This window comes from Dryobates pubescens, chromosome 27 (genome assembly GCF_014839835.1).
Source record: "Dryobates pubescens isolate bDryPub1 chromosome 27, bDryPub1.pri, whole genome shotgun sequence".
Classification (NCBI taxonomy): Eukaryota; Metazoa; Chordata; class Aves; order Piciformes; family Picidae; genus Dryobates; species Dryobates pubescens.
This window is the reverse complement of record NC_071638.1, coordinates 1,816,265-1,841,443: the sequence shown is the minus strand read 5'-3', so window position 1 is coordinate 1,841,443 and position 25,179 is coordinate 1,816,265. Positions and strand designations below refer to the sequence as shown.

Sequence of the window (25,179 nt, the reverse complement as noted above, 5' to 3'; positions counted from 1 at the left end):
CTTCAGGAGAACAAATCCCATTTATTATGTCTTCCTCCCTGGAAGCGGCGGGAGAGCCCTGAAGGAGAGGCGCAACAAAGAGCCTGTACAACCACCTACAGTAATACTGCTTCTGTGCTATCTCCTGCATGCCACTTCTCCACAAACACAACACACCATGCTTAAACATAAGGCAAAGACACTGGAGGCCAATTACAAAAAACAGCTTTCCTGTGTTTCCCTTTAAGAAGTACAAGTCCAATTTCATGGAAGTGCTATAAAAGTCACCCGAAAACATAACGTTAAGGATTCTCTTCTTTTGGTTGTTAGCAACACTTGTCTAACAATCTCTAAAGAATTTACACTTTGTTTAAAATGTGTCTCCAGAGAGACACTCTTTACTACAAATATCCCTACCACTCATCAGCTGGTACAGGATTGTAGGCTGTTCCTTACCACAGCAGCCACTGCTTTCAGAATCCTTAAAACGGTAGAATTCCTGAGGCAGGTTTGTCAGAGAGCTGTAAACAAATCATCTCCCAAGACTTATTGGCAATAAGCAAAGTGATCTTTTAAGCCTTTAGAATGTAAATTTCCCTGCCAGATTGGAATTTTGAAAACCTTTGGAATCCAAATTAATACTCTGGAGCAGTATGGAAACTTGACTCGGAGGAAGAGTCAAAATCTACCTCCAACCCAGATTCCTCACAGCTTGGGAGAAAACTGGGATAGGAGTTTAAGTCAGAATGCTCCTGCATGCTGGCAGATGCACTTTTCAGAGGTGAGTGCATGAAGCATGAAGACTCCCAGAGCCAGGTTTCAAGGTCCACAGAAGAGTGAGGCACTTTGAGGTGGCAGTATGAAGAACGAAACTCCATAGTAGATGGGACAGTTTGATGCTTTCCCAGTGATGTGTAATTGTCTTTCCTGTTCAGAAAAGAAAAGTATTCTTAGTCTTTCAATGACATTTTTGTTACTGTTTATATGGAGATTCCCTGTCAGGCATCTAAGGAAGAACATTAGAGTAGAAGAGTCAATTGTAAATAAATTCAGTGAGTTAGGATATGGAACAACAGGAAAAGGATCTCAAAACAACTGTATCTAGAAGAGGGCCCTTCTGCCACTGCATGTCACTCTCAGCAGCAGGTATAAAAACAGTTACACTAAGTCATGCCATTCTGATAAGCTCAGAGGAGCCCCAAGTTTGTACATGGTTTAGTTGATTGGATGGTGTTGGGTGATAGGTTGGACTTGATGATCTCGAAGGTCTTTTCCAACCTGGTTAATTCTGTATTCCCTGCTAAACAGTATTGATTTCCCCCCAGCTATCTTCATGGAATTCCATTTGCTGGTTTACCAATCACAGCAATAACCAAACACTAAAAAGTCTTTGCAAGTGGAGTAGCTAATTATTACCAACCTGAAACAGCTGGAACAACTCTCCTGCACCTAAACCAGCACCTGAATCACCAGGTTCATCTTGACCAACTCAAGAAACGAGAAGCTGAATTTGTCACTATGAATACCTTTTTTTTGTCCCCCCTCCTCTTCTTTGAAGTTGTCTCCCCTCTCCTGCACTGCCCTGGGGACAAAAGCCAAACCAATCTGCAACACCCTCTCTCACACACAAAAATCCAACTTGTCATACACATACTTCAACACCAGCTCCTGCAGCGGAAGTTTAGGTGCACAAGATGATACCATCCACCAGGTTAAGCTTGCTAAAGGGATTTGCAAACTGTTAATAGCACAAATTCTCATGAGATTTAAGTTTGGCTCCAAAACACAAGCTAGACCTGATGACATAAGGGGGAAAGCATAAAAAAGTGGGGGGATTACATTCTGCAAGAGCAGCAGCAAGTCCTGGGCAGATGCTGAAACAGTACCAGCCCACAGAGTCACCTGTAGAATGCGACACGAGATTCTACACAAGGCCTTGGGACTTAGCTGCCTGTAGAGGGAATCCACTTCAGGAAGGCTTCAGAAAGCTTTGAAGTTTGACAGTGCAATCACTTCAGTGAGAGCTGGTCACTTTGATGCCATAAAAGCATTCAGCAAAACCCACATCAACTGCCAGGTTCTGGTTTATGGCCAGGAGCTTCTCTTTCCACAGGAAGAGAAACAACATTTCTGGCTCATCATAACTCAATCACCAAACCACCCCTCTAGAATTTAGGTCTGGGACAGTCTTGGGATGCTGTGTCTTCCAAATGCTCATTTCAGATGAAGAGTATCGCAATTGGCAAGGCTAGAATACCAGCAACATCAAGAAGCTGCTAAAGAAGGCTAAAAGCAAGAACATAACTATACCCACATTTATGGTGTGAAGGAGTCAGGAAACCTGCTTTCCATATATGCTTGTAAATATATAGCTTTGCTCTTCAACTGGGTTTAGCTGTGGTTTCTTACTGTGGAGGAGGGAGAGCTAAGCCCTCTCTCAACCTACCACACTCATTAACAAAATGAGAGGAAAATGAAGCTGGATGGCATGTGCTCTGAAATAATTGATGAGATGATGGCAGGATGGTAGCAAATAAACACCAAGAACTACATTTCTGCTCAGAGAGATGGCCTCAAAAGCTAAGCACTGTTGTACTAAAAAGCTTTAACTGATTTCAGGAAGAGAGAAGAAAAGCTATTTGCATACAGGAATTAAATACTTCTGAATAAAACTAAAAACTGTAAAATGCCAGCATCTTCACACCCTACTATTAAAAGGCACCATTTCCTATTTCCAGAGGGGGAAGGAAACCCAAGCTTCAACCTCATTAAGTCACCCATTAAAGCCAGAACCACTTCTAAAAGGATGGAACACGTGAATCGGCTCTTTCATGACACCAATCCAGAACCCAGCAAATCTTCTTAGAAGGAAGTAGGATCAAGCAGTTGTTCTCAGATATATCCAACCTGACTTTCTGATGAGTCTGTGTAAAGCACTGCCAGGGCAAAACCTGCACCTTTGCCGATTTTCCTTGTGTAATTTTGTTACTAAAACCAGGGATGCCAAAGCTCAAGAGCTCTGGGCTCAAATAAAATGGTATTTTACATTCTAATTCAGAAGGGTGCTGTACATAGACCATGGCAACATTTTTAACAGAAAGAACTGCTGCAGTGACACATCTCCAGTGCTACTTACTGTCTGTTGGAAGCTTTTATGAAGCATTTAAGAACTCTGGTCGACTCCTAATAGCTTTTTGGGTCAATTTCTATCCCAATTCTACTTCCTCCCCTGCAATTCCAGGAATTGAGGAAATCATCAGAATAATTTCACCTACTCTGCTGAAATCCTCCTTTATGCTTTTTCAGACCAAACATTAGGAGACTGCCTATTTCGAAGCATTTGGGCCTCAGAGAGTCTGTGTTTCTCTACTTAGAGCCCCACTAACACAGCTGAGCAACTGTGCGTTCCAGCAGCAAGTCCATATTTCAGCAGGAAAATCTAACCTGAATATTGGCCATGTTCATTTGGTAAAAGTTTGCAGGGCAAATACTACACTCCCCAGAAAAAAAAAAGAAAATAGTAATAGTATCCTTACACTCATACAGAGGTCAGCTGTCACCAATTTCTCCATACAAGCTGTGCAAAGTGCAACAGAAGTCAGCCTGGAAGGCTAAATCTCACACCAGCTTGGTAAGGGAAGCGTGATGAACCTAGTTACAACCAGATCAGAGGTTTTTCTCTTTCATAGAGCCAGAGGCTCCTAAAAATTTTCCACACACATCTTATGTTAATTCATTCCAACAATCTTAAGAGAGTGTCCTTCATAGTAATCTACTTTTAATCCTTCCCTGCCCAGGCTCCTAAGAATCTAGCCTTTCTCACGTTTCCCATGTGCACCCCATTCAGAACATCCAGAGCAACTTTTTCCTCCTCATTGCTCCAGCTACCATGGAGCAGAGAAAATCCAAGCTCTCTGCTCTCAATCCAATGCCTGCTCCATAACTCACCTTAAGAAGAATCAGTCTACCAACAAGGAACTCCACTACATAGAATACATACATAGAATAAACCAGGTTGGAAGAGACCTTCAAGATCATCATGTCCAACCCATCAACCAATCCAACACCACCTAAACAACTAACCCATGGCACCAAGCACCCCATCAAGTCTCCTCCTGAACACCTCCAGTGATGGTGACTCCACCACCTCCCCAGGCAGCCCATTCCAATGGGCAATCACTCTCTCTGTATAGAACTTCTTCCTAACATCCAGCCTGAACCTCCCCTGGCGCAGCCTGAGACTGTGTCCTCTTGTTCTGGTACTGGCTGCCTGGGAGAAGAGACCAACATCCACCTGTCTACAACCTCCCTTCAGGTAGCTGTAGAGAGCAATAAGGTCACCCCTGAGTCTCCTCTTCTCCAGCCTAAGCAACCCCAGCTCCCTCAGCCTCTCCTCACAGGGCTGTGTTCCAAACCCCTCACCAACTTTGTTGCTCTTTTCTGGACTCGTTCCAGCAAGTCAACCTCCTTCCTAAACTGAGGGGCCCAGAACTGGACACAGGACTTGAGGTGTGGCCTAACCAGTGCAGTGTACAGGGGCAGAATGACCTCCCTGCTCCTGCTGGCCACACTGTTCCTGATGCAGGCCAGGATGCCACTGGCCCTCTTAGCTGCCTGGGCACATCTACTATATGTACATCTACTATATGTAACAGTCATGAATCAGTTACAAAGAAGCAGCACCAGGAAATACACTTAAACCACTCTGAGGATCTGAGGAGCGAGAACTGTTTTGTATTACCTTGGAGAAAATTATTAAATCCTGGTTTAAGAAAGAAACTACTTAGTACTTGAAGCTCTGACAAAGAGAGAGGGACTTTAATACACTGCTGGCACACAGCAGCACACCAACTTACCTGGCTGTAGCAAACAGCTTGGTTTTAGCGTGGGAATAAACAGTACCAGCGATCTGACACAGCTGCTCTTGCATCCATCGAACATCAGCAGGCATGTCAGGGAACCAGTTTACTAGCCTGCAATCAAACCAAAACACACACCTTTTTGTCAGCAGAAGATTCAATCTGCATTATATTCTTACATACATGTCCAACATCCCCAAAAGTAACACTGCTTTCGTTCTCCCCATCCACCGAAGTCTCCATTTCCATCTCTTTCACTCGTTGCTTCCCTACAAACCAAGAAGGGCAGCACAGAGCACTGCATCTCTGATTCTGTACTGAGTGGCTGCCCCATATTTGCATTCCATGCCTTGTGACCAGTGTTTTGGAAGCCTGTGAAAACTCCCTGTCATTGCAACACCTTTCTGTATGGTGGAAACTTTCTGGTCAGGCTAAAGTTAGGTTGGAGAAAAACAAAGAAAAAAACCAGCACACTGGAAGAACAAAGAAAAGGCAGAAACAGAACAAGGTCAGGAATGTATTTTTTCTTTATGACACCCTTAACAGAAATCAGTTACACCTGAGGGGAAAAACCTCACATTAAAATGCTGTTGAAACTTGCTTCACCCCCATCCACCAAAAACATAGCACAGAAGTACCACATTAACAAAACATGGTGGAGTCCCCATCCCTGGAGTTGTTCAAGAGAGGATTGGACGTGGCACTGGGTGCCATGGTTTAGTTAGTCATGAGGTGTTGTGACAGGTTGGACTTGATGATCTCTGAGGTCTTTTCCAACCTGATTGATTCTATGATTGTACTGAAACTGTATGTGGCTCCATTTACAGAACACCTGATGCTTCAGTTATTTGCTGAAGATAAAGTAATGACATCTGCTGTCCAAGGACTGAATTCCTCTTAAATGCAAAGCTTTTGGTTCACAATGCATTCATTTAATGTAGTTTCTCCTCTGTAACACCTGAACACTTACAAAGTTAAGCCCTTTTTCAAAGACAACATTTTTCAGTCAACCAAACAAACCTGGTAAGAAAATTCATATGGTAAGTAAACACTGGGTTTCAATCCTGACTTCAGAAAGAAAGGAAAGCCCAAGAATGATCTGGACAGAGTTCAAATACCACTGCAGAATATAGTAGCAGGAACAAAGTACATGCTCCTGGCAAACACCATTGAGGGTGCCTCTTTCAAGCAACTAGAAGACAGCTACTAGTAATAAGAATAAATCTTCTTGATTTGTTCATTTATCGAGCCTTAGACTTAGGAGGCTTTAGGGCAATGCATTACATAGGTAGAAATAATAGTCTTTGGACAGATAGGCTAGAATTAACCAGGTTGGAAAAGACCTTTGAGATTATTAAGTCCAACCTATCATCCAACACCACCTAATCAACTAACCCATGGCACCAAGCACCCCATCAAGTCTCCTCCTGAACACCTCCAGTGATGGTGACTCCACCACCTCCCCAGGCAGCCCATTCCAATGGGCAATCACTCTCTCTGTGTAGAATTTCCTCCTAAGCTCCAGCCTAAACCTCCCCTGGCGCAGCCTGAGACTGTGTCCTCTTGTTCTGGTACTGGCTGCCTGGGAGAAGAGACCAACCCCTTCCTGGCTACAACCTCCCTTCAGGTAGTTGTAGAGAGCAATAAGGTCACCCCTGAGCCTCCTCTTCTCCAGGCTAAGCAACCCCAGCTCCCTCAGCCTCTCCTCATAGGACTGTGTTTCAAACCCCTCTCCAGCTATGTTGCCCTTCTCTGGACACGCTCCAGCAAGTCAACCTCCTTCCTAAACTGAGGGGCCCAGAACTGGACACAGGACTCGAGATGCAGCCTAACCAGTGCAGTGTACAGGGGCACAATGACCTCCCTGCTCCTGCTGGCCACACTGTTCCTGATACAGGCCAGGATGCTATTGGCCCTCTTGTCTGCCTGGGCACACTGCTGGCTCATGTTCAGCCTACTATCAACCAGCACCCCCAGGTCCCTCTCTGCCTGGCTGCTCTCCAGCCACTCTGACCCCAGCCTGTAGCACTGCATGGGATTGTTGTGGCCAATGTGTAGAACCTGGCACTTGGATGTGTTCAATCTCATGCCCTTGGACTCTGCCCATCTGTCCAGCCTGTCATGGTCCCTCTGCAGAGCTCTCCCACTCTCCAGCAGATCAACTCCTGCCCCCAGCTTGGTGTCATCTGCAAATTTACTGATGATGGACTCAATGCCCTCATCCAGATCATCAATAAAGATATGGAACAGGCTGGGGCCCAGCACTGATCCCTGGGGCACACCACTGGTGCCTGGCTGCCAGCTGGCTGTGGCACCATTCACCACCAATCTCTGGGCTCAGCCTCCAGCCAGTTCCTAACCCAGCACAGAGTGCTGCCATCCAAGCCAAGGGCTGACAGCTTGGCCAGCAGTTTGCTGTGGGGGATGGTATCAAAGGCCTTGCTGAAGTCCAGGTAGACTACATCCACATCCACAAGGTAGTCACCTGATCATAGAAGGAATCAAGATACCACTTGATTTCTAGAGTTCCAGAATGCCTGCAGCACTGAGCTCCCAATGAGTAAGTTCTCAAAAGTGTAATAACTGCAAAATGGTCCTTCAGAAGTTCCTTACCTTAGGGCCACAGAGTAAGCAGACTCCACTGGCAGTGTATATGGTAGCAGCAGATAGGATATCACCCGCATTGGGAACAGCTTAGAGAACTGAGCATAGAATCCATTCTGTTCTTTACAAGCTTCCTGCAGTGCTTAAGAATCATTGTTTAAAACATGTTACACTATTTGAAAGCAGTTTAAATAACTTGCTCAAGTTTGATAATCTTCAGTCAATGTTATGAAGTGTTACTGAATAAGGCTTAGGCAAAACCAAAGCAATGCAGCTCAAGAAACTCTCACCAGAAATCTCCTCTATGCTGTATTAAAATATGGGAAACAGCCTCAAAGAATTGAGAGCATTTACAGTTCAGCTCTTTGAAAAAATATTTTAGATAACATTCCTGTCTTGTTAAGAGCCTGACTGTCAGGAGTTCAAACTCTGCATATTCCAGTTGCATAGAGTGGTACAAAATGGCACACTTCAAAGTCTGTTCTCCTAGGTCACTGGGATCACAAGTTTCCTATTCTGAAAATACACATAAGCATCTATAAAAACCAAACCAGATCAAAGTTGAAGGTTAAAGAAACATTGAAGCATTTCTTCTATTAACAGCTCGTTTGAAAAACCAGGAAAGCCAGAAGTCTGCTTTAAAAATAAGATGGGGACAACCAGTGTCTGGATTGGAGTTCAACTCTAGCTGGAAATACACACTTAAAATACTGTGCACATACATAGTTCATCCACAACTAAATGAGGATTTGATTCGCAACTCTGCAGTGCTGGAAGTAGCTGCTTCCTCCTGCTGCCATCCTATTTCGGTAGCTAAATCCAAGCACATCTAATAAGCATTCAAAGAACTCTGAACTTTTAATTTCACAGGCAGTTAAAAGATTAAATAGAAAGCATCTTCTGCAAATTGTGAGAGTAAGCAAGCAGGGGGAAAATCACTCCTAGTTTGTCATTTGAAGCTACAGGAAACAGTCTGAAGAGTCTACCTTTGCGGAGTCTAGGAGGTAGACTCTCAAATATGCTCTTCTCCAAAGCCCACGGATTCTGCTTCAGCTGGTCATCAAGCACTTCCATTTTCAAAGTTTCTACTCTGTTATTTTCTGTCACTTTTTTCTTCATATGGTCAGTGTGCTGCACAGCCTCCTGAGGGTTTCTTTTTGTGAAGGACAGGTGGATGTAAATTGAGTCACTCAGAATACCTGGAAGAGACAGGAGCTTCCACTCACTCTCCACCCACGGGTCTTCAGAATACACAGGTTACAAACACTGTACAGGTGTCTGTCCAAAGGCCTATCCTGAAGGAGCAGGATCCATCCAATGTCAAATACACTTGCCTTTATAATCCCACAAATGTTTAATCATACTTCTGAACACTCTTTTGCAGCTTTAGGTCTTAGTTTAAACTTGGTTCTTAAAGGAAAAATGAACAATTAACTGAAACTGCACTGGGAACATACAGTCACTTATCAAAAGGTGTTTTCAAGCAATAAAGTAAGTGATTTACAAGAGAGGAGGGAAACAGATGTAATATTTAACTGAAAGAAAACACCTGAAACACCAGAAATTTGACTGGGCAGGTATCACATGAGTACTTCAAGGCACTGCTACAGCAGATGGGAGAAGGCAAGCAAGTAGGCTACAGTGTTTTTTTAAGGATATCTCCAAAGCACAGATCTAAATCAACATTGGTTGCCTTGCAAAACTGCTTCCAATTAAGAAATAGTACTGATAATTACCTTAGAAACAAGCACTTATCTAGCAGAGGACAACATGGAAAATACAAGAAGGGTATTTATATTCACTTTCCAGAAAACCATTATGAAGTTGTTTGTATGTGAGGACTAACAAGTTTGACCAGGATCCATACCTACATCCAACAGAACCTGTACCCCACCTACAACTATTCCTAAAAGACAAATGAGAAAAGAATCTATCAAATCAATTTAGCAGAAAACTTCTCTGAAGTGTTATAGATGGAAGGGAAAAATTAACTCCTACAGCTGAAATAACAAGAAAGGAGATGCATAATAAATGAGTTGGGAAAGGTTGCAATTATCATTGATTAAGCTTTAAGGAAGACAAACTTGTGACAGAACAAGAACAAAAGGGATCACAGGATCAGCAGTGTGATAAAGGAGGAGAATAGTGCAGTACACAGAGGACATAGGGAATAGACATCAAGGAAGAGCTGCAAGGAATGTCAGATACTGGTGTCGGCTGAAAGTCTGCATGCTCCCAGGTGCAGTACAGCACCAGAACCCACAGCCACAAATTATAGGCTTTTTGTACAGCCTGTGCTTTTAATCACCTGGTAAAAGGTATAAAGTAAGACTGTCATTAAATGTATCATACTACTACTAGAAGAACCAAGCTCTTAAGCAGAGCCATGAGTTCTTTAAGACAAGAAAGCTCTTCCAAAAAAACCCCAACTATGTAACATGTAGTCAGGAGTATAAGCAGTGAGCACACCAAGCTGTGACTGCATTACAATATTGAGGCCCATCTACAAGAGCACTTCACTTCCCATTCCTCTAATCCCACCCAGTAACAATTTGCTTCTGCAGCCAAAGACTACAGGGGCCAGGCATATTTACCACATAGTTAACTTGATGCTAAGCTCAAGTTCCTGTCTTTAAATTGTTTGTCTCAGTGTGCAAAACAGTAACATTTCTAAATAAGTTACCAGAATTCTAGGAGTAAAGCAACTTGAAATTCTTCCTAAAGTTATCTGGGATCCAACCACTGCAAGTTTATTACAAGTCTTCTTCTAAGGTCTTTTTGATACAGACTAAGGATTTCTGTGACTGAGTTTATGTTGTTAGCCAGCTCCCAGTTCTGGACTAAGGGTTTACACAGAAATTCACTTGGCTAATAGCAGAGAGGAGGTGATAAGAAGGTACAGGTTTCACAGGATGGAGAAACAATAGCTTATTCCTTTCCTTCACAATTAATACCAAAGAAACTAGGAATATAAACTAATAAGGAGGCTGAATGCAAGCCAGCAGTGTGATCAGGTGGCCAAGATGGCCAACAGCATCCTGGCCTGTATTAGGAATGTGTGGCCCACAGGACTTGGGAAGTGATTCTCCTGCTGGACTCAGTGCTCAAGAGGCCACACCTTCAGCATTAGGTTCAATTTTCAGCCCTCACTACTGGAAAGACATCGAGGTGCTGGAGTCCATCCAGAGAAGGGTAACAAAACTGGTGAAGGGTCTGGAGAACAGGGCTGGTGAGGAGGAACTAAGGGGAGTTGCTTAGTCTGGAGAAAAGGAGGCTGATGGGGCACCTTCTCACCCTCTGCAACTACCTGAAAGGAAGGTGGAACAAGGTGGGGGTCAGTCTCTTCTTCCTAGTAACAAGTGATGGGATGAGAAGAAATGGCCTCAAGTGGCAACAGGGAGGTTTAGATTGGATATTTTATTTCACAGAATCATAGAATTAACTAGCTTGGAAAAGACCTCCAAGATCATCAAGTCCAACCTACTACCTAACACCATCTAATCAACTAAACCATTACAAGAAAAGCCTTGACTGTCTCAAATGCTGGAATAGGCTCCCCAGGGGGGTGGCTGAATCCCCACACCTGGAGGTCTTCAGAAGACAAAGATATGTGGTGTTAAAGGACGTGGTGCAGCACCAGACTTGATAGAGTTAGATAATGGTTGAACTCAATGACCTTGAAGGTCTTTGCCAGCCTTTTATGACTCTATATGATTTCCCCAACATTAGAATTCTTTGGCACTCTCACTTAACAATACCTTACCACTGACTTCACAAACTCAAAAGTTCAATTTTTCCATGCCAGCACAACTTACCTGAGGTGAATAGTTAACATAACTTTTACCACAATCCCCTCAAAAAACGTCAAAGATGTAGCCCCTTGTTAACTATACACAACCCCCTCTTGCCTCTGTTGTAAAAACTAAACCAAACCAACCAACCCAGCCCAAACCTCAGGTTAACACCAGATCATCAATCATTATCCTCAGTTGTAACATACCATTCTCTTTCAAGAATTTAAGAGCATCTGAATATCCTTGCTCACAGATCTCTCCCAGTACCTGTAAAAGCACAGGGTAAATGAGTCAGACAAGTAAAAGGAGATTCAACTTAAAGCTCACCACTTGGCAGAATTAAAAGCCTCTTCTGTTTGTCCTCAATTCATTCAAGAAAACTTTACATGAACAACTTGTATCATTCAATATATTCAGGTTAATATGCCTACTGTGATGATGTATATGAACTTCTCTTTCAGCTATTACAGGTACACTTTTACCTATAAGGACAGCATTCTAACAGTTAGTAAGAATTTCCTCTTTTTGTTTCTTTAACTGGCATTTCAGCAGATGTAAGCAGCAATGAAATCAGGTGGCTTGGATTATGCTAAACCCCTTCCTTCTCTGTGTTTCCCACCTTCCAAAGCTTTGAAAAGTCAGCTGAGCAATTCTTAGATTCAATCTTCTATACAAAACCACCTTTCACCAGATGTCATGCCAGCTCGCCTGTGTAGTAGCCCTAGACAAAGAAAACCAAACCAGCCCAAAACCTGAATATGAAAGCCTACATAAGTAGAACATATGGCCCAAAAGATGACTGCCCCAAAAGCCCTCAATGTAAAAAAACAGTGTATCAGTAGCAGTCAGGAACATTACTTCTCCTCTCTATTACATCCCAAGCCAGTTGGCAAATTCTGGTTTCATTCTTTCAGCTTCCACAGCAGCAATTCACAGTATCACAGTATCACTAAGGTTGGAAGAGACCCCAAGGATCATCAAGTCCAACCTGTCTCCACAGACCTCATGACTAGACCATGGCACCAAGTGCCACGTCCAATCCCCTCTTCAACACCTCCAGGGACGGTGACTCCACCACCTCCCTGGGCAGCACATTCCAATGACAAATGACTCTCTCAGTGAAGAACTTTCTCCTCACCTCAAGTCTAAACCTCCCCTGGCACAGCTTGAGACTGTGTCCCCTTGTTCTGGTGCTGGTTGCCTGGGAGAAGAGACCAACCCCTTCCTGGCTACAACCACCTTTCAGGTAGTTGTAGAGGGCAATGAGGTCACCCCTAATCCTCTTCTCCAGGCTAAACAATCCCAGCTCCCTCAGCCTCTCCTCACAGGGCTGTGCTCAAGGCCTCTCCCCAGCCTTGTTACCCTTCTCTGGACATGTTCAAGTGTCTCAATGTCCTTCTTAAACTGAGTGGCCCAGAACTGGACACAGGACTCAAGGTGTGGCCTAACCAATGCAAATTCACAAGCACTTCCCCCATTACATCTGCAGTTAACTGAGCTCAGCAAAGTTTAAAGGCACCTTGGCTGCACCAAGTATTGAGAACTCTGGACAAAAGGATGAAGCTTCAGAAGTTCTGAAGCACTTGGTGAGCAGGTGAACATGGAAGGACCACAAACTGACAGTTATTAATGTACCAGTGTTGATTTTTATGATGGAATCCTGTGCTAATTGCCAAATAACCACTGAAAGCCAGTAGCAGGACACGCATTTTCAGTCAGAGAGAGCGCCAAAATAAGGAGAATTCAGACAAACTAGGGACAAATAGAAACAAATGTCAGCAGGATAGTTTGTGCAACTAGATGAAATGCTAAGAGTACTGTAGCTTTCTGCCAAAACAAGGCTTTCCTGTGGGAAAGTGTTCTAGGAACTGTGTAATGGCAGTGACTTACCTTGGGTTCTGGTGGAAAGAGCGCTTGCGTTAGCCGATAAAAGTTACCCAGGCTGAACTGAATGCTGGTGTTGGTCACATTCATTTCATGGAAGTTGGCAGAGTTACCCTTTGGGCAGATATCACACTCCCCAGCAAATGGTGAAACTGTGATGGTATTCTTAGATTCATAGTGAGGTAAGTTGTCACTGATTCCTCCATCCACATAGCGCTAGAAAAATTGCCAGAAATAAGAAGTCTCAAAGGCTGAAAGCTTCTGATGAGCAGACTTCCTGTGCAGCCTTCCTGCAACACAACAGCCTCAGCCTATGCTCTAAGGCTAAATAGCCTTTGTCCTCTAATGCCATTTAAAAACCATTCCCACCCATCATAATAATAAACCAGGTTGGAAGAGACCTTCAAGATCATTGCATCCAACCCATCAACCAATCCAACACCATCTAATCAACTAACCCACGGCACCAAGCACCCCATCAAGTCTCCTCCTGAACACCTCCAATGATGGTGACTCCACCACCTCCCCGGGCAGCCCATTCCAATGGGCTATCATTCCATAGATAGTCTAAGAGTAGTCTATTTGTAATGTTTCCTGTATGTTTAAAGTGGACTTGCTTAAAGATCATAGTCCCACACAGCATGCAGAGAAAGAGTAGCACACCTGACTCTTCTTCCTCAAAGGGCAGCACCAACCAAAGATCTCCCAGGGTAGTTCTTTAGAAATATGAAGAAAAGAATGGTTCTACACTTCAAAGCTCAAGTTCCATGATACTAAATGATTCAGTTAGGATAACAGTAACTTAAAATTACTTTTATTAATCACAATTTGATCTAAAGCAGTCAAAAACACTTGGACATGAAGAAACTCTGAGTAACTATGGGCAGTGCTTCAGCAACCTTGCCAATGATCATGGATTACCAATTATGCTTTGAATGCAAGTTTAGAAACTGTTTCAGATTATGCTTGTGTCTCCTTCAGGTTCACTTGCCCATTTTGTGCAATTTTACTGCCTCATCACCTCATACATCCCAGAACTGGAGAGTTCCATGGTGGGTACTAGTCTATGGTGCAGCAGCTGCTATGGCCAAATCCAGCTCCTCCAGTCAAGCACATTAGCCATCTTCCCAGTGGGACCAGTTGTAGCCACTTTGTTCTGACAGTTACCAAAGACCACTCTGCATTACGAGCTTTACTGGTTTAGAGGTTCCATTTTCCTTCTTCTTAACTAGCTAAGAGACATAACCTGTAGGTGCTTGTAAAATGTAAAGGTAACAGAGCAGCTGTCACCAGCAGCAACAATAGGCAGATGTTGGTCTCTTCTCCCAGGCAGCCAGTACCAGAACAAGAGGACACAGTCTCAGGCTGTGCCAGGGGAGGTTTAGGTTGGATGTTAGGAAGAAGTTGTATACAGAGAGTGATTGCTCATTGGAATGTGCTGCCCAGGGAGGTGGTGGAGTCACCATCATTGGAGGTGTTCAGGAGGAGACTTGATGGAGTGCTTGGTGCCATGGGTTAGTTGTTTAGGTGGTGTTGGATTGGTTGAGGGGTTGGACACCATGATCTTGAAGGTCTCTTCCAACCTGGTTTGTTCTATGTAATATGGATCACCAATTTCATCTGCTCTGACACTCACTCCTTGACTATTCTGAGAAACAAATTAGGAATTCTGAAGAGGACAGTTCAGAGTAATTAAAAAACATAAATCTAACATACTCCAGAGCAGCCTGTTCCTACCAGCCAGGCTTCTTGGACACTCTTTAGAGCCAGCAGCATGCAGCTACTGACAGCTTTCCTATGGGTGAATAACGCAGTCACCAAAGCACATGTGCAGTCACCAAGTCCTTTGTGGAAATACATAAAAGTTCTGGCAGAGAAGAAGCCACAGCATGCAGCCTTCTCATGGAATTATGAAAAGGTGGAAGTATACACCTGAGTCACTCTTCTACAGAGCTAATGGGTGGAATTGCTTGCAGTTTCTAGTGACCTGTTCTCCCTAGTAACTTTTTTTTTTTACACCAAAACCCTTTGCTGTGCTTGAAGACTGTAAAAAAACACCCAACAAAAAACACCCCCCACACAAAAGCCTCACAACTGGCAGTTAAGGGTATCTTTGAGTAGGTATATTTAAGTCTTTGTTTTAAAGTATACATGCATAAAGCACCAAGCCACCAAAGATGCTCACAAGTTTGCATACCTAATGCTCTGTGTTTGAAGCCTACACACCCAGCATGTGCAGCTGTGCCACTCTTACAAAGCTACATAAAAAACACTTCTTCAGCATTAAAATAATACAAAATAATAATTGGAAATATCTAAAGGAAACAATGATTCCTGCCTCCCCCTTCCCTCAAAACTGGATCAAATAAAGCATCACTTGTGCATTTTTGTAACCTGAACAGAGTCTTTTAAAATAACATTGCTGGCTGGTGAGGACTGAGTAGCCAGATTAGCCTGGATCCACCTAAACCTTGGAGTCAGTCCAACGACCTGTTTTCATAACACCTTTAATCTGGGAGAGTTTAAGGAGACACACAACGTTTAGCAGTACAGATAAAGACAAAATCCTATACAGCCCTAATCACTTTTGCTTGAATTTCAGCATGAAGAAGAAAATACATTTCATGGGCATCCTTGACCCTTTAGCACTTCCAGATTGCCTTGGGAACAACCTGTAATCAACCGCTGTTAAAGAGGTTCTAAGGTTGGGTGGGTTTTTTCCCTTTTGTAAGGAACACAGAGGCTGAGAGGAAAGCAAATTCAAGTTAATACAACACTGCAGCAAAAATACATGAATGTTACTGCCTTGCTTTGAAGCACAGACCTGTTACAAAACCTACACACGACGACACCAACTTTTCTGTAGCTGTTGCCCCTTTAACAGGGGATTTGTGAAAACCCAGCACAGCCATTGAGTGGTTTTGTAACCAGCAGTTCCTGTGAAGCAATAGAACAGACTAATACACTGACACTGACTCTAAAAAGCTACCTTTCTTATGCTGACTACAAGTGACAGAAGACATTGAAAAGCCTCATGTGTAATTAACTGAACATGGAACTTTAATCCCGTTTTAAGGCCGATCTACCTAAAGGAAGAACACAAAGACATACAGTAAACCATCTAACAAGGTATATATACTTTTTAAGCAAACAGGTATAAATGACCCTTCCTATAAACTTGTGTAGGTGAATAACTATCACATTTTACAATGAATACTTATCCTTGCTAGCTTAAAGAGGCCTCTTTTAATCACTGCATCAGCAAACAAGACATTTAAGAGTGCACGTGTGCATTTCACAGGGTAGAGATGAAATGTGTCTTCTTCCACACATGTAGTGTTCTCTTGCTCTTCAGAAAAGTTGGAAAATACAGCTAAGCACTAGAAGCTTTGATGAAGGCATTTACTTTAAAGCAGGATAACAACAAATACAAAGATGCCTGCTGCCTCTCAGTAATTTTGGAACAGCTAGAATTACTTTTAGATCATAACAGAGACTTACCACACCTCGAAATGATGGAGGAATTAGGCCACAATAAATAGGGACAAACGAACTACAGATTAAAGCCTGCAGAAACATGAGGCAGAGAAATTAAATAGTAACTGTCCTATTATCAAAAATCATCATTTCACTACATCTCTAACAAAAAAATGAGCAGTATCAAACGTTCTGTCAAGCACTATGAAGGTATTCCACATCTCTTTAGAACAGAGCCACACTCTATGAATATATATAGATAAAATAAATAATACAAAAATAAAATCAACCAAATGACTTCTAAATCAACCAAATGACATCTGTAAGACTCACTAAAAGACCATTTCAAGAGATGATCATTACCATGGTAACAGAAAGAAGTAATCTCCCCACTCCTATTTTCTCTCATTCCTGTTGACTCCTCTTAATGGATTTAAAAGCCCAAAGAGGGAAGCTCTAATACATAGAATAGAATAAACCAGGTTGGAAGAGACCTTCAAGATCATCGCGTCCAACCCATCAACCAATCCAACACCACCTAAACAACTAACCCATGGCACCAAGCACCCCATCAAGTCTCCTCCTGAACACCTCCAATGATGGCGACTCCACCACCTCCCCAGGCAGCCCATTCCAATGGGCAATCACTCTTTCTGTGTAGAACTTCTTCCTAACCTCCAACCTAAACCTCCCCTGGCACAGCCTGAGACTGTGTCCTCTTGTTCTGGTACTGGCTGCCTGGGAGAAGAGACCAACCTCAGCCTGTCCACAACCTCCCTTCAGGTAGTTGTAGAGAGCAATAAGGTCTCCCCTGAGTCTCCTCTTCTCCAGGCTAAGCAACCCCAGCTCCCTCAGCCTCTCCTCACAGGGCTGTGTTCCAAGCCCCTCACCAACTTTGTTGCCCTTCTCTGGACTCGTTCCAGCAAGTCAACCTCCTTCCTAAACTGAGGGGCCCAGAACTGGACACAGGACTCGAGGTGTGGCCTAACCAGCGCAGTGTACAGGGGCAGAATGACCTCCCTGCTCCTGCTGGCCACACTGTTCCTGATGCAGGCCAGGATGCCATTGGCCCTCTTGGCTGCCTGGGCACACTGCTGGCTCATGTTCAGCCTACCATTGACCAGCACCCCCAGGTCCCTCTCTGCCTGGCCGCTCTCCAGCCACTCTGACCCCAGCCTGTAGCACTGCATGGGGTTGTTGTGGCCAATGTGCAGAACCTGGCACTTGGATGTGTTCAATCTCCTGCCCTTGGACTCTGCCCATCTGCCCAGCCTGTCCAGGTCCCTCTGCAGAGCCTCTCTACCCTCCAGCAGATCAACTCCTGCCCCCAGCTTGGTGTCGTCAGCAAATTTACTGATGATGGACTCAATGCCCTCATCCAGATCATCAATTGATAAGGAAACAGGTTATGATCATTCACTCAAGTTACACACTGTGAGTAGCAGAAGTGAGTTAACTGGGAACCAAGTCTCAGCATTCTGGGGTCACGTGAAACTGGCTTTGTAAGTGATACTAAAAAAGTTTAAAAGCTATTCTTGACTGTCTCTTGACCACTGCTTTGAGAATAATGACCCTGAAATCTTATTCATGAAGGACACAGCTTGGTCAGGTACACTAGGCTTTAAAGGCATGTATCCATTTTACGGCTGATCTCTCACACCTATTAAGTAAAAGAGTTTGTAGATACAGTCACTGGGAAAGCAAGTAAGTCAATTTAGCATAAGGAAGCATGAATTCATCTCTAAAGTACTGTCAAAGTCACAATATCTTAAAACAGAAATCCAACCAATGCCATCACATGGATTTAAGCTTACAGAAGCTCTTAAAAGTTGCCAGAAATAGACATACCTGGACAACTTCTTCTTTGGAGTCGAAATTAGATATCAATGCATTTTTACCATCTGATACTCTGGTCAGTGAAACACACAGTCTGCCTGATGTCAGCTGGTGAGCGTTCTCGGGAAGGTTTCTCATCAGGCCATCTCTTATTATCTTTATCACATTAAATGAAGGATGAAGAGGGCCAAGATTTCGCTTCCTAGCTTCTTTAGCTAGTGCCAGAACATCTGCACAAGCTTGAGCTGAAAATAAAATGCATTTATTTCAATAACAGAAGATATGTCAAAAAAAACCTATAAACTTCCAGTCATAAAGCATGTCTAGAGCTCCGACTTGATAGCATGAGAATTCCAAAAGCTTTTACAGACAGCTGCTTTAAACAAGAGTTTAGGGGGGGAAAAGGTCACTTTAGGCATTCAAATACATAGAATACATAGAATACACCAGGTTGGAAGAGACCTTCAAGATCATCGTGTCCAACCCATCAACCAATCCAACACCACCTAAACAACTAACCCATGGCACCAAGCACCCCATCAAGTCTCCTCCTGAACACCTCCAATGATGGTGACTCCACCACCTCCCCAGGCAGCCCATTCCAATGGGCAATCACTCTTTCTGTATAGAACTTCTTCCTAACATCCAACCTAAACCTCCCCTGGTGCAGCCTGAGACTGTCCTTTTGTTCTGGTGCTGGTTGCCTGGGAGAAGAGACCAACCTCTGCCTGTCTACAACCTCCCTTCAGGTAGTTGTAGAGAGCAATAAGGTCACCCCTGAGTCTCCTCTTCTCCAGACTAAGCAACCCCAGCTCCCTCAGCCTCTCCTCACAGGGCTGTGTTCCAAGCCCCTCCCCAGCTTTGTTGCCCTTCTCTGGACTCGTTCCAGCAAGTCAACATCCTCCCTAAACTGAGTGGCCCAGAACTGGACACAGGACTCAAGCTGTGGCCTAACCAGTGCAGTACACAGGGGCAGATAGAAGTCCTGGCAAAAATTCAGCCACTAGGTTACTTACATATGACACTTAAGAAACAACAAGCAAAAAACCCAAGCAAATAAAAGAACAACAACAACACCACCACCCCCCAAGCCAAAGATGACTAACTTCCATAAACACATCTGCACAGACATTCCATATGCAACATCCATGAACACCTGGGGAGTATGATGCACAGATTTACAGCTCACAGGATGTCTGCCTAAGCAGAGCACCCGAGTTCATCACAGCTAGTAAGACTTGTTGGACTTCAAACAAGTTTAAGATATCAGGGCATCATTTATCCTTGTTTATACACAAACTCTACAAAGGCAACATCAAATGTGAGCTTATGGTTAGGAACACCAGGAGGGAAGGTTTTAAAACAGTGGGTAAGGAATGCAGAGGAGATCTGCAACGCCTCACGGAGGTAAAAATGCTTCTGGTTAGATAGAGACCTGTCTGTAACTATCTAAGACTTTTTTCACCAACCAAATCAGCAGGGAAGTAGATCCAACCACTACAGAAGACACAACTATTCATGAAAAGTGTTGAAATAATTTTGACAGTCACACACCTACTCACACTAAGAGCAGCACCTCATCAACCTGCAATGCTTGCTTTGCATTTTTAATGCCGTGTTTCTCCAGAGGATACTTTGAGGAAATTGCCTGATAAACTCTCAGCTTGGGAGAGGAGAGGGGGTGGGGAGGAAGGTCAAAGCAACAGGTTATTAACCTGTGTGATATGCTGCCAGATGATCCAAAAACTTCTTTCCGAACTGGCATGTTTCAAGTTACACAGAGTCCTTCTAAAGCAGGTAAGCTGCAGCTGAAGTGAAATGTTTCCATTGGAGGAAACCATTTTGTTTAAGCCCAATTTCAAAACATATTATCTTACCAAAATGTTATTTTTCCTCCTCAAATGAGCAGCATCTAAAACTGTCTTGTTCTCAACACAGTAAACCAAGAATCAGCGTTCAAAAGAGTAACTCTTAAAAACACCACCCAAAACCTGAGGTACAAAACATCGTTTTTACCACAGCCTTTGTTTTCGTTTCACACTCACAGCATGCAGCCTCAGGCCATGCATCTGCTGATAGCAGTAGCCTGACCCCACCTCAGAAGGCAACACTTTAGACATAGCTCACTGGTCATGGCCAAACATTTACATTAGCAAAGCAATTGAATTTTTGTGCAATTAAAAAGTGGCACAACACACATTCTAGCAAGTGAAGAAGGGATTTCCAAAACCCAAGGAGAGGTCAGTATCCACTTCCAGCAGTTCCATTCCTTATGCACTCAGATATAAGCCATCAACTCCCCACCCCCTTCTCTTTCTTTCTTCCTCATAATAAACTAATTTACCGACATTCAATCCTCTAAACTTTCTAAAGAGATAAATCAGGCACATTTCAGAAGTCTGAGACAGTGAACTACCAGAGCCCTGCCCTGCTATGCGTTATTTTCCCTTTTGCAAAGTCAGTACAGTTTTGAAAAGGTAGAGCGACCAATTTACTTGCTTGGGGCATTAGAAACAGTCCCAGAGCACTGGGTGTGTGAAGCAAGTAGAACAGAACAGAGTAGAACAGAACAGAGTAGAACAGAACAGAGTAGAACAGAACAGAGTAGAACAGAACAGAGTAGAACAGAACAGAGTAGAGTAGAACAGAACAGAGTAGAGTAGAACAGAACAGAGTAGAGTAGAACAGAACAGAGTAGAGTAGAACAGAACAGAGTAGAGTAGAACAGAACAGAGTAGAGTAGAACAGAACAGAGTAGAGTAGAACAGAACAGAGTAGAGTAGAACAGAACAGAGTAGAGTAGAACAGAACAGAGTAGAGTAGAACAGAACAGAGTAGAGTAGAACAAACCAGGTTGGAAGAGACCTTCAAAATACACACACTCACTTCTCTACCAAGTCTTTTCCCAGCTAGCTTCCTGTCAAATTTAAGCTCAAGCTATTACTTAAGTTTGAAGCCCAGTAAGATCTTCACTCACTTTTGGTGGAGATCTGCTTCCACAGGAAAAAAAACATACATCAAACCAGTGCCCTCTACTAACACTGTGATTTACTTCTCACTGTAAAAAAAGGTCAGGGAAATCTCAGCTCCCTTTGCACACCCCATTTAAGGGCTGTGAAACTGATGACCTGTAACAATTCAGATCTGAGTTCTTCCCGTTTCAGCTCCCTTTTGTAAAGCAATTACCCATCAAAATGAAATTTGATTCCACATATAAGAATTTCTACATTTGAGGTAGTCTTGGGGCAGGGGGAGGGAAGAAGACAAAATCAACTTTACAATTGCATCTACTGTTTCCTATTTTAGATACTTTTATTCTGCTTAGAAGCCCTTCTTGTGTGTTGCGTCTATCCAAGAATATGGAATCACAGAATCAGTAAGGTTGGAAGAGACCTCAGAGATCATCAAGTCCAACCTATTACCTAATACCTGACACCTCCTGACAACTAATATGGGATAGCAAAACAGAGAAAATGGGGAAAAAAAGCTGTTCACTATTCATTCAACTTATGACCACACCTGCAAAAGTAACACATACTGGGTACTAAAATGTATCACCCTAAGGGAAGCACATAATATGAACTAATGAAATTGACTGAATTTACTAGCTTATCATATAAGCTTCTTCAGAGATTACTTACAACCCTCTGCTTTCACATACAAAAAACTAACAGCACAAAAGATAAAGAACTAACATGGGAAGGTTGTCTTAGTTTGATGAAATTTCCACAGATGCATAGCTGGTTTTGAAGTGTCCTTCAACATCCCCAATTGCCTTTTAAAGTAAAACAAGAGGTTCCCAAAGAAATACACTTGCCCGTGAAATACAACACCTCAACACCTCGGGCAGTGATTGCACACACTAATTTTTGTACTTAAAAGCACTTCAAATATTTAAAGTGGCTTCCTTAAATCATTTCCAATGACTCATAACTTAAACTTTGCCACGTACTAAAAATAAGTAGTCATTGTGGAGAAATATGATTTGCTTGAAAAGCTGCTATTGGGCTTACAGCAGCTCAAGTGTGTTATGTTAGGACATTACAGCAAAATTAAATTATGAAGTTCAAGAGGCACAAGTTTACTGCTAAAGCTTTGAGGGCATTAAGCATACGTGATCAAGATCAGCGGCTAAGCAACAGGAACAAGCATTTCACAGCATTACTCTCTTACACACACAAAGAACTTCTGGTTTAGTCACTGAATTATTCCCTGAGAAATTTAAAATCAAAACCCAAACCCTCTCCAAATTCTAAGCAAGCACTCACCAGGTTTCCTTTTTCATCTATAATTAAGATGAAAGATGAATTTACCAAACCCAGTTCTAAACTCGTTAACAAAACCAATGAGTGTTCTGTCATGAACCAGACTTTAACAGGAAAACCATTTTCAGATTTCCAGGTATTTCATACAATTTTTTGACTGCAGTCATCATCCTAAGCAACTTGATATTTTACTTGTATCAAGCTTGTTGTAATGTCTTGCATGTCAAATTCACTAGATAAAGACACACTTGGGATCTCACAAACCCTTAACACATAGAAGGCATGTAGTAGTTTTCCTGATGCTAGAGTATCAGAGCTTACTACACAACAGAGAATTGGTTACAAACTAACATCCTTTATCCAGTGTAAATAAAACACAAGATTAACTCTATTACTTCAATCACAATTAAAATCAGGTATTTTAATCGACCCACTGTTTCTAATCATACACCCAAGCGACCTATGCCATATATGCTGTGCAAAGATTAAAGAGGAAAAGCATGTTAAAGCTAACCTAAGCCCTGACCTTAACTCTCTTAGCCTTACCCCAATAAAGCATTAGAGGAAGCAACTTAAAGCTAACTGAAACTTCATGTACGAAGGTAACAGAGGAGACGCAGCAAAGTGCAAGTATTTTCGTTTCAAACTGCCAACAAGGTTAGCCTGCTTTGAAGGCTTTTAGGACTCTGCTGACTGCCGCTCTCCCAACACTGCAATTCCTCGGCTTTGCACAGAGGCGAGAGCAGCTGTCATCGACCCGGTATTTGTGAATTCCGAGGCCAGGAGGCACAGAAACGGCTTAGGTGGACACGAGGTGGCCCGATTCCTGGAGCAGTATTGAAATACGCGTTAAAAGCAGATGAGGTTGCCTCAAGACCATTTGGTGAGCCAAAGAGGCGGGTAAATAGCCATCCAAGGCAAAGACATGCTAATTTCACCACCTGCCTCTTACCTCACTCTGATAGGGACGCACCGCTTTTGTGCGTTTTACTCAGAGGTGAGAGGTGCACAGGACGAGATGTAGGAGATAAACCCCAAACAAAAAGACACCAGCCTGGGATACATAGCCCTTCGGACTTCATTTCCTACAAAGCTTCATAGTCGCTTCTGGGGCTGGAAAACGAGCATGAACGAAGAGAGCCAGCTCCCCAGGGAAGAGCAAACCCAACCCCGCGCCACCCCGCCAGCCCCGCGGCTGTCCCCGCTACCCTGCAGCGCCGCCCGGCACACGCCCCCTCCTGGGCCACTGTCGCCCGCCGCCGCCACGGCAACAGCGGCCGGCCGGCCTGCCACACCTGCCCAGCCCCGCAGCCCCACTCAGCCTCGTCTCAGTCCCCTCGGCCTGCCGCCCAACTCCCCTCAGAACATCGGAATCCCCCATGCCGCCACCACCGCAGAAGGGCGGACCAGCTGACCCAGAGAGCCGCCTGCGACGAGCACGGCTCCGCAAAGAGCCCCGGCGGAGGCACCGTAGATGTGCCGGGCGTCGCGGATGACGTGTGGAGCGCGCTCCTGCAGGCAGGTGGCAGCGCCGATGTGGTAGACACCCAGGAAGCCGCAGCCGGCGAACGAGACGCTCCAGCCACGCTCGTGGTCCAGCATCGTCACCGGCAGACAGAAGGGCAGAACACAGATAGCGCAGCCCCCGCCGCAGCCGCCCGGCAACTGGAGCGCGAGCAGCGCCTCCCTCCTACCCGTTTGTACGGCGGCCGCGCCCCGCGCCACCGGCCTGCGCAGCAGCCAATCCCGTGCTCTCGCTCGGCCCGTCCCTGTGGCCTAAGGGCGCCTCAGCCAACCCAAGGACAGATTGCAGACGAAGCCCTTCCCCACCCCGGTCAGAGGGAGGGCGCGCGATAGGCGGTGGCGCTGCCCCCGCGGCGCCACGAGACCCCTCGCCTTGGGCGGCCTCGGGGGGTTCCCCAGCCTCTCCTGCCCCCGGCTCTGTCCCCAGGGGCGGCCGGCTTCTCCGTGACCCCGAGCGCGGGTCTTGCCCAGCGCACCGCAGCCGCGCGGTAGGGCGCAGGCCGGGTGAGGTAAGGCTCTGGCAGAAGGGCTGTGGTGACGCCCTCGGTCTTCGGATAAGAAAGCCAGCTCCAGGAGCTGCTCCCGCTCCTGCTCACGGAGGGCTGGCGGGACGCGGCACAGCCCCCGCACCGCAGCCAGCCTGCGAGCAGCGGGAGGAGGATCAGAACTGCTTCAGCTGGAGAAAACCTTTAGGATCATCAAGTCCAAACGCTGTCTTTACCAAGTGTGGCGCTAAACTGTCTCTCAGCACATCTCTGCCTTTTTTAAACACCTCCACAAATGGGGATTCAACCACCTCAGTCAAGATGCTAATTCTAATATCAAACCTAAACCTCCCTTGGTGGTGCTTGAGTCCATTTCCTCTTTTTCTATCGCTTGTTACTAGGGAGAAGAGACCAAGAGCCAACTCACTCCAGCCTCCTTCAAGTAGTTGTAGAGTGTGAGGTCTCCCCTCTG

The 25,179-nt window shown here is 44.4% G+C and overlaps 1 protein-coding gene across 1 annotated transcript; it reads right to left on the bottom strand.

Moving 5' to 3' along the window:
* Positions 1-310: 310 nt before the first annotated feature.
* On the bottom strand, positions 311-24,434 carry LOC104296337 (patatin-like phospholipase domain-containing protein 2). The gene is made up of 9 exons (XM_054173844.1): positions 24,114-24,434; positions 18,446-18,678; positions 16,622-16,687; positions 13,127-13,336; positions 11,443-11,503; positions 8,429-8,641; positions 7,452-7,584; positions 4,836-4,952; positions 311-906 (listed from the first exon to the last, which is right to left on the bottom strand). The coding sequence occupies exons 1-9, from the start codon at positions 24,298-24,300 to the stop codon at positions 615-617; spliced, it is 1,512 nt and encodes a 503-aa protein (XP_054029819.1). The 5' UTR covers positions 24,301-24,434; the 3' UTR covers positions 311-614.
* Positions 24,435-25,179: the final 745 nt, after the last annotated feature.

Excerpts from the sequence above, each read along its gene's own strand:
- LOC104296337 (XM_054173844.1), bottom strand. The coding sequence starts at position 24,300 with ATGCTGGACCACGAGCGTGGCTGGAGCGTCTCGTTCGCCGGCTGCGGC. Across the intron at positions 18,679-24,113 it reads CGTCGCAGGCGGCTCTCTGG|CTCAAGCTTGTGCAGATGTT; the intron begins GTCAGCTGGTCC and ends TTTTATTTTCAG. Across the intron at positions 907-4,835 it reads AAGCTGTTTGCTACAGCCAG|GAAAGACAATTACACATCAC; the intron begins GTAAGTTGGTGT and ends TTTTCTGAACAG.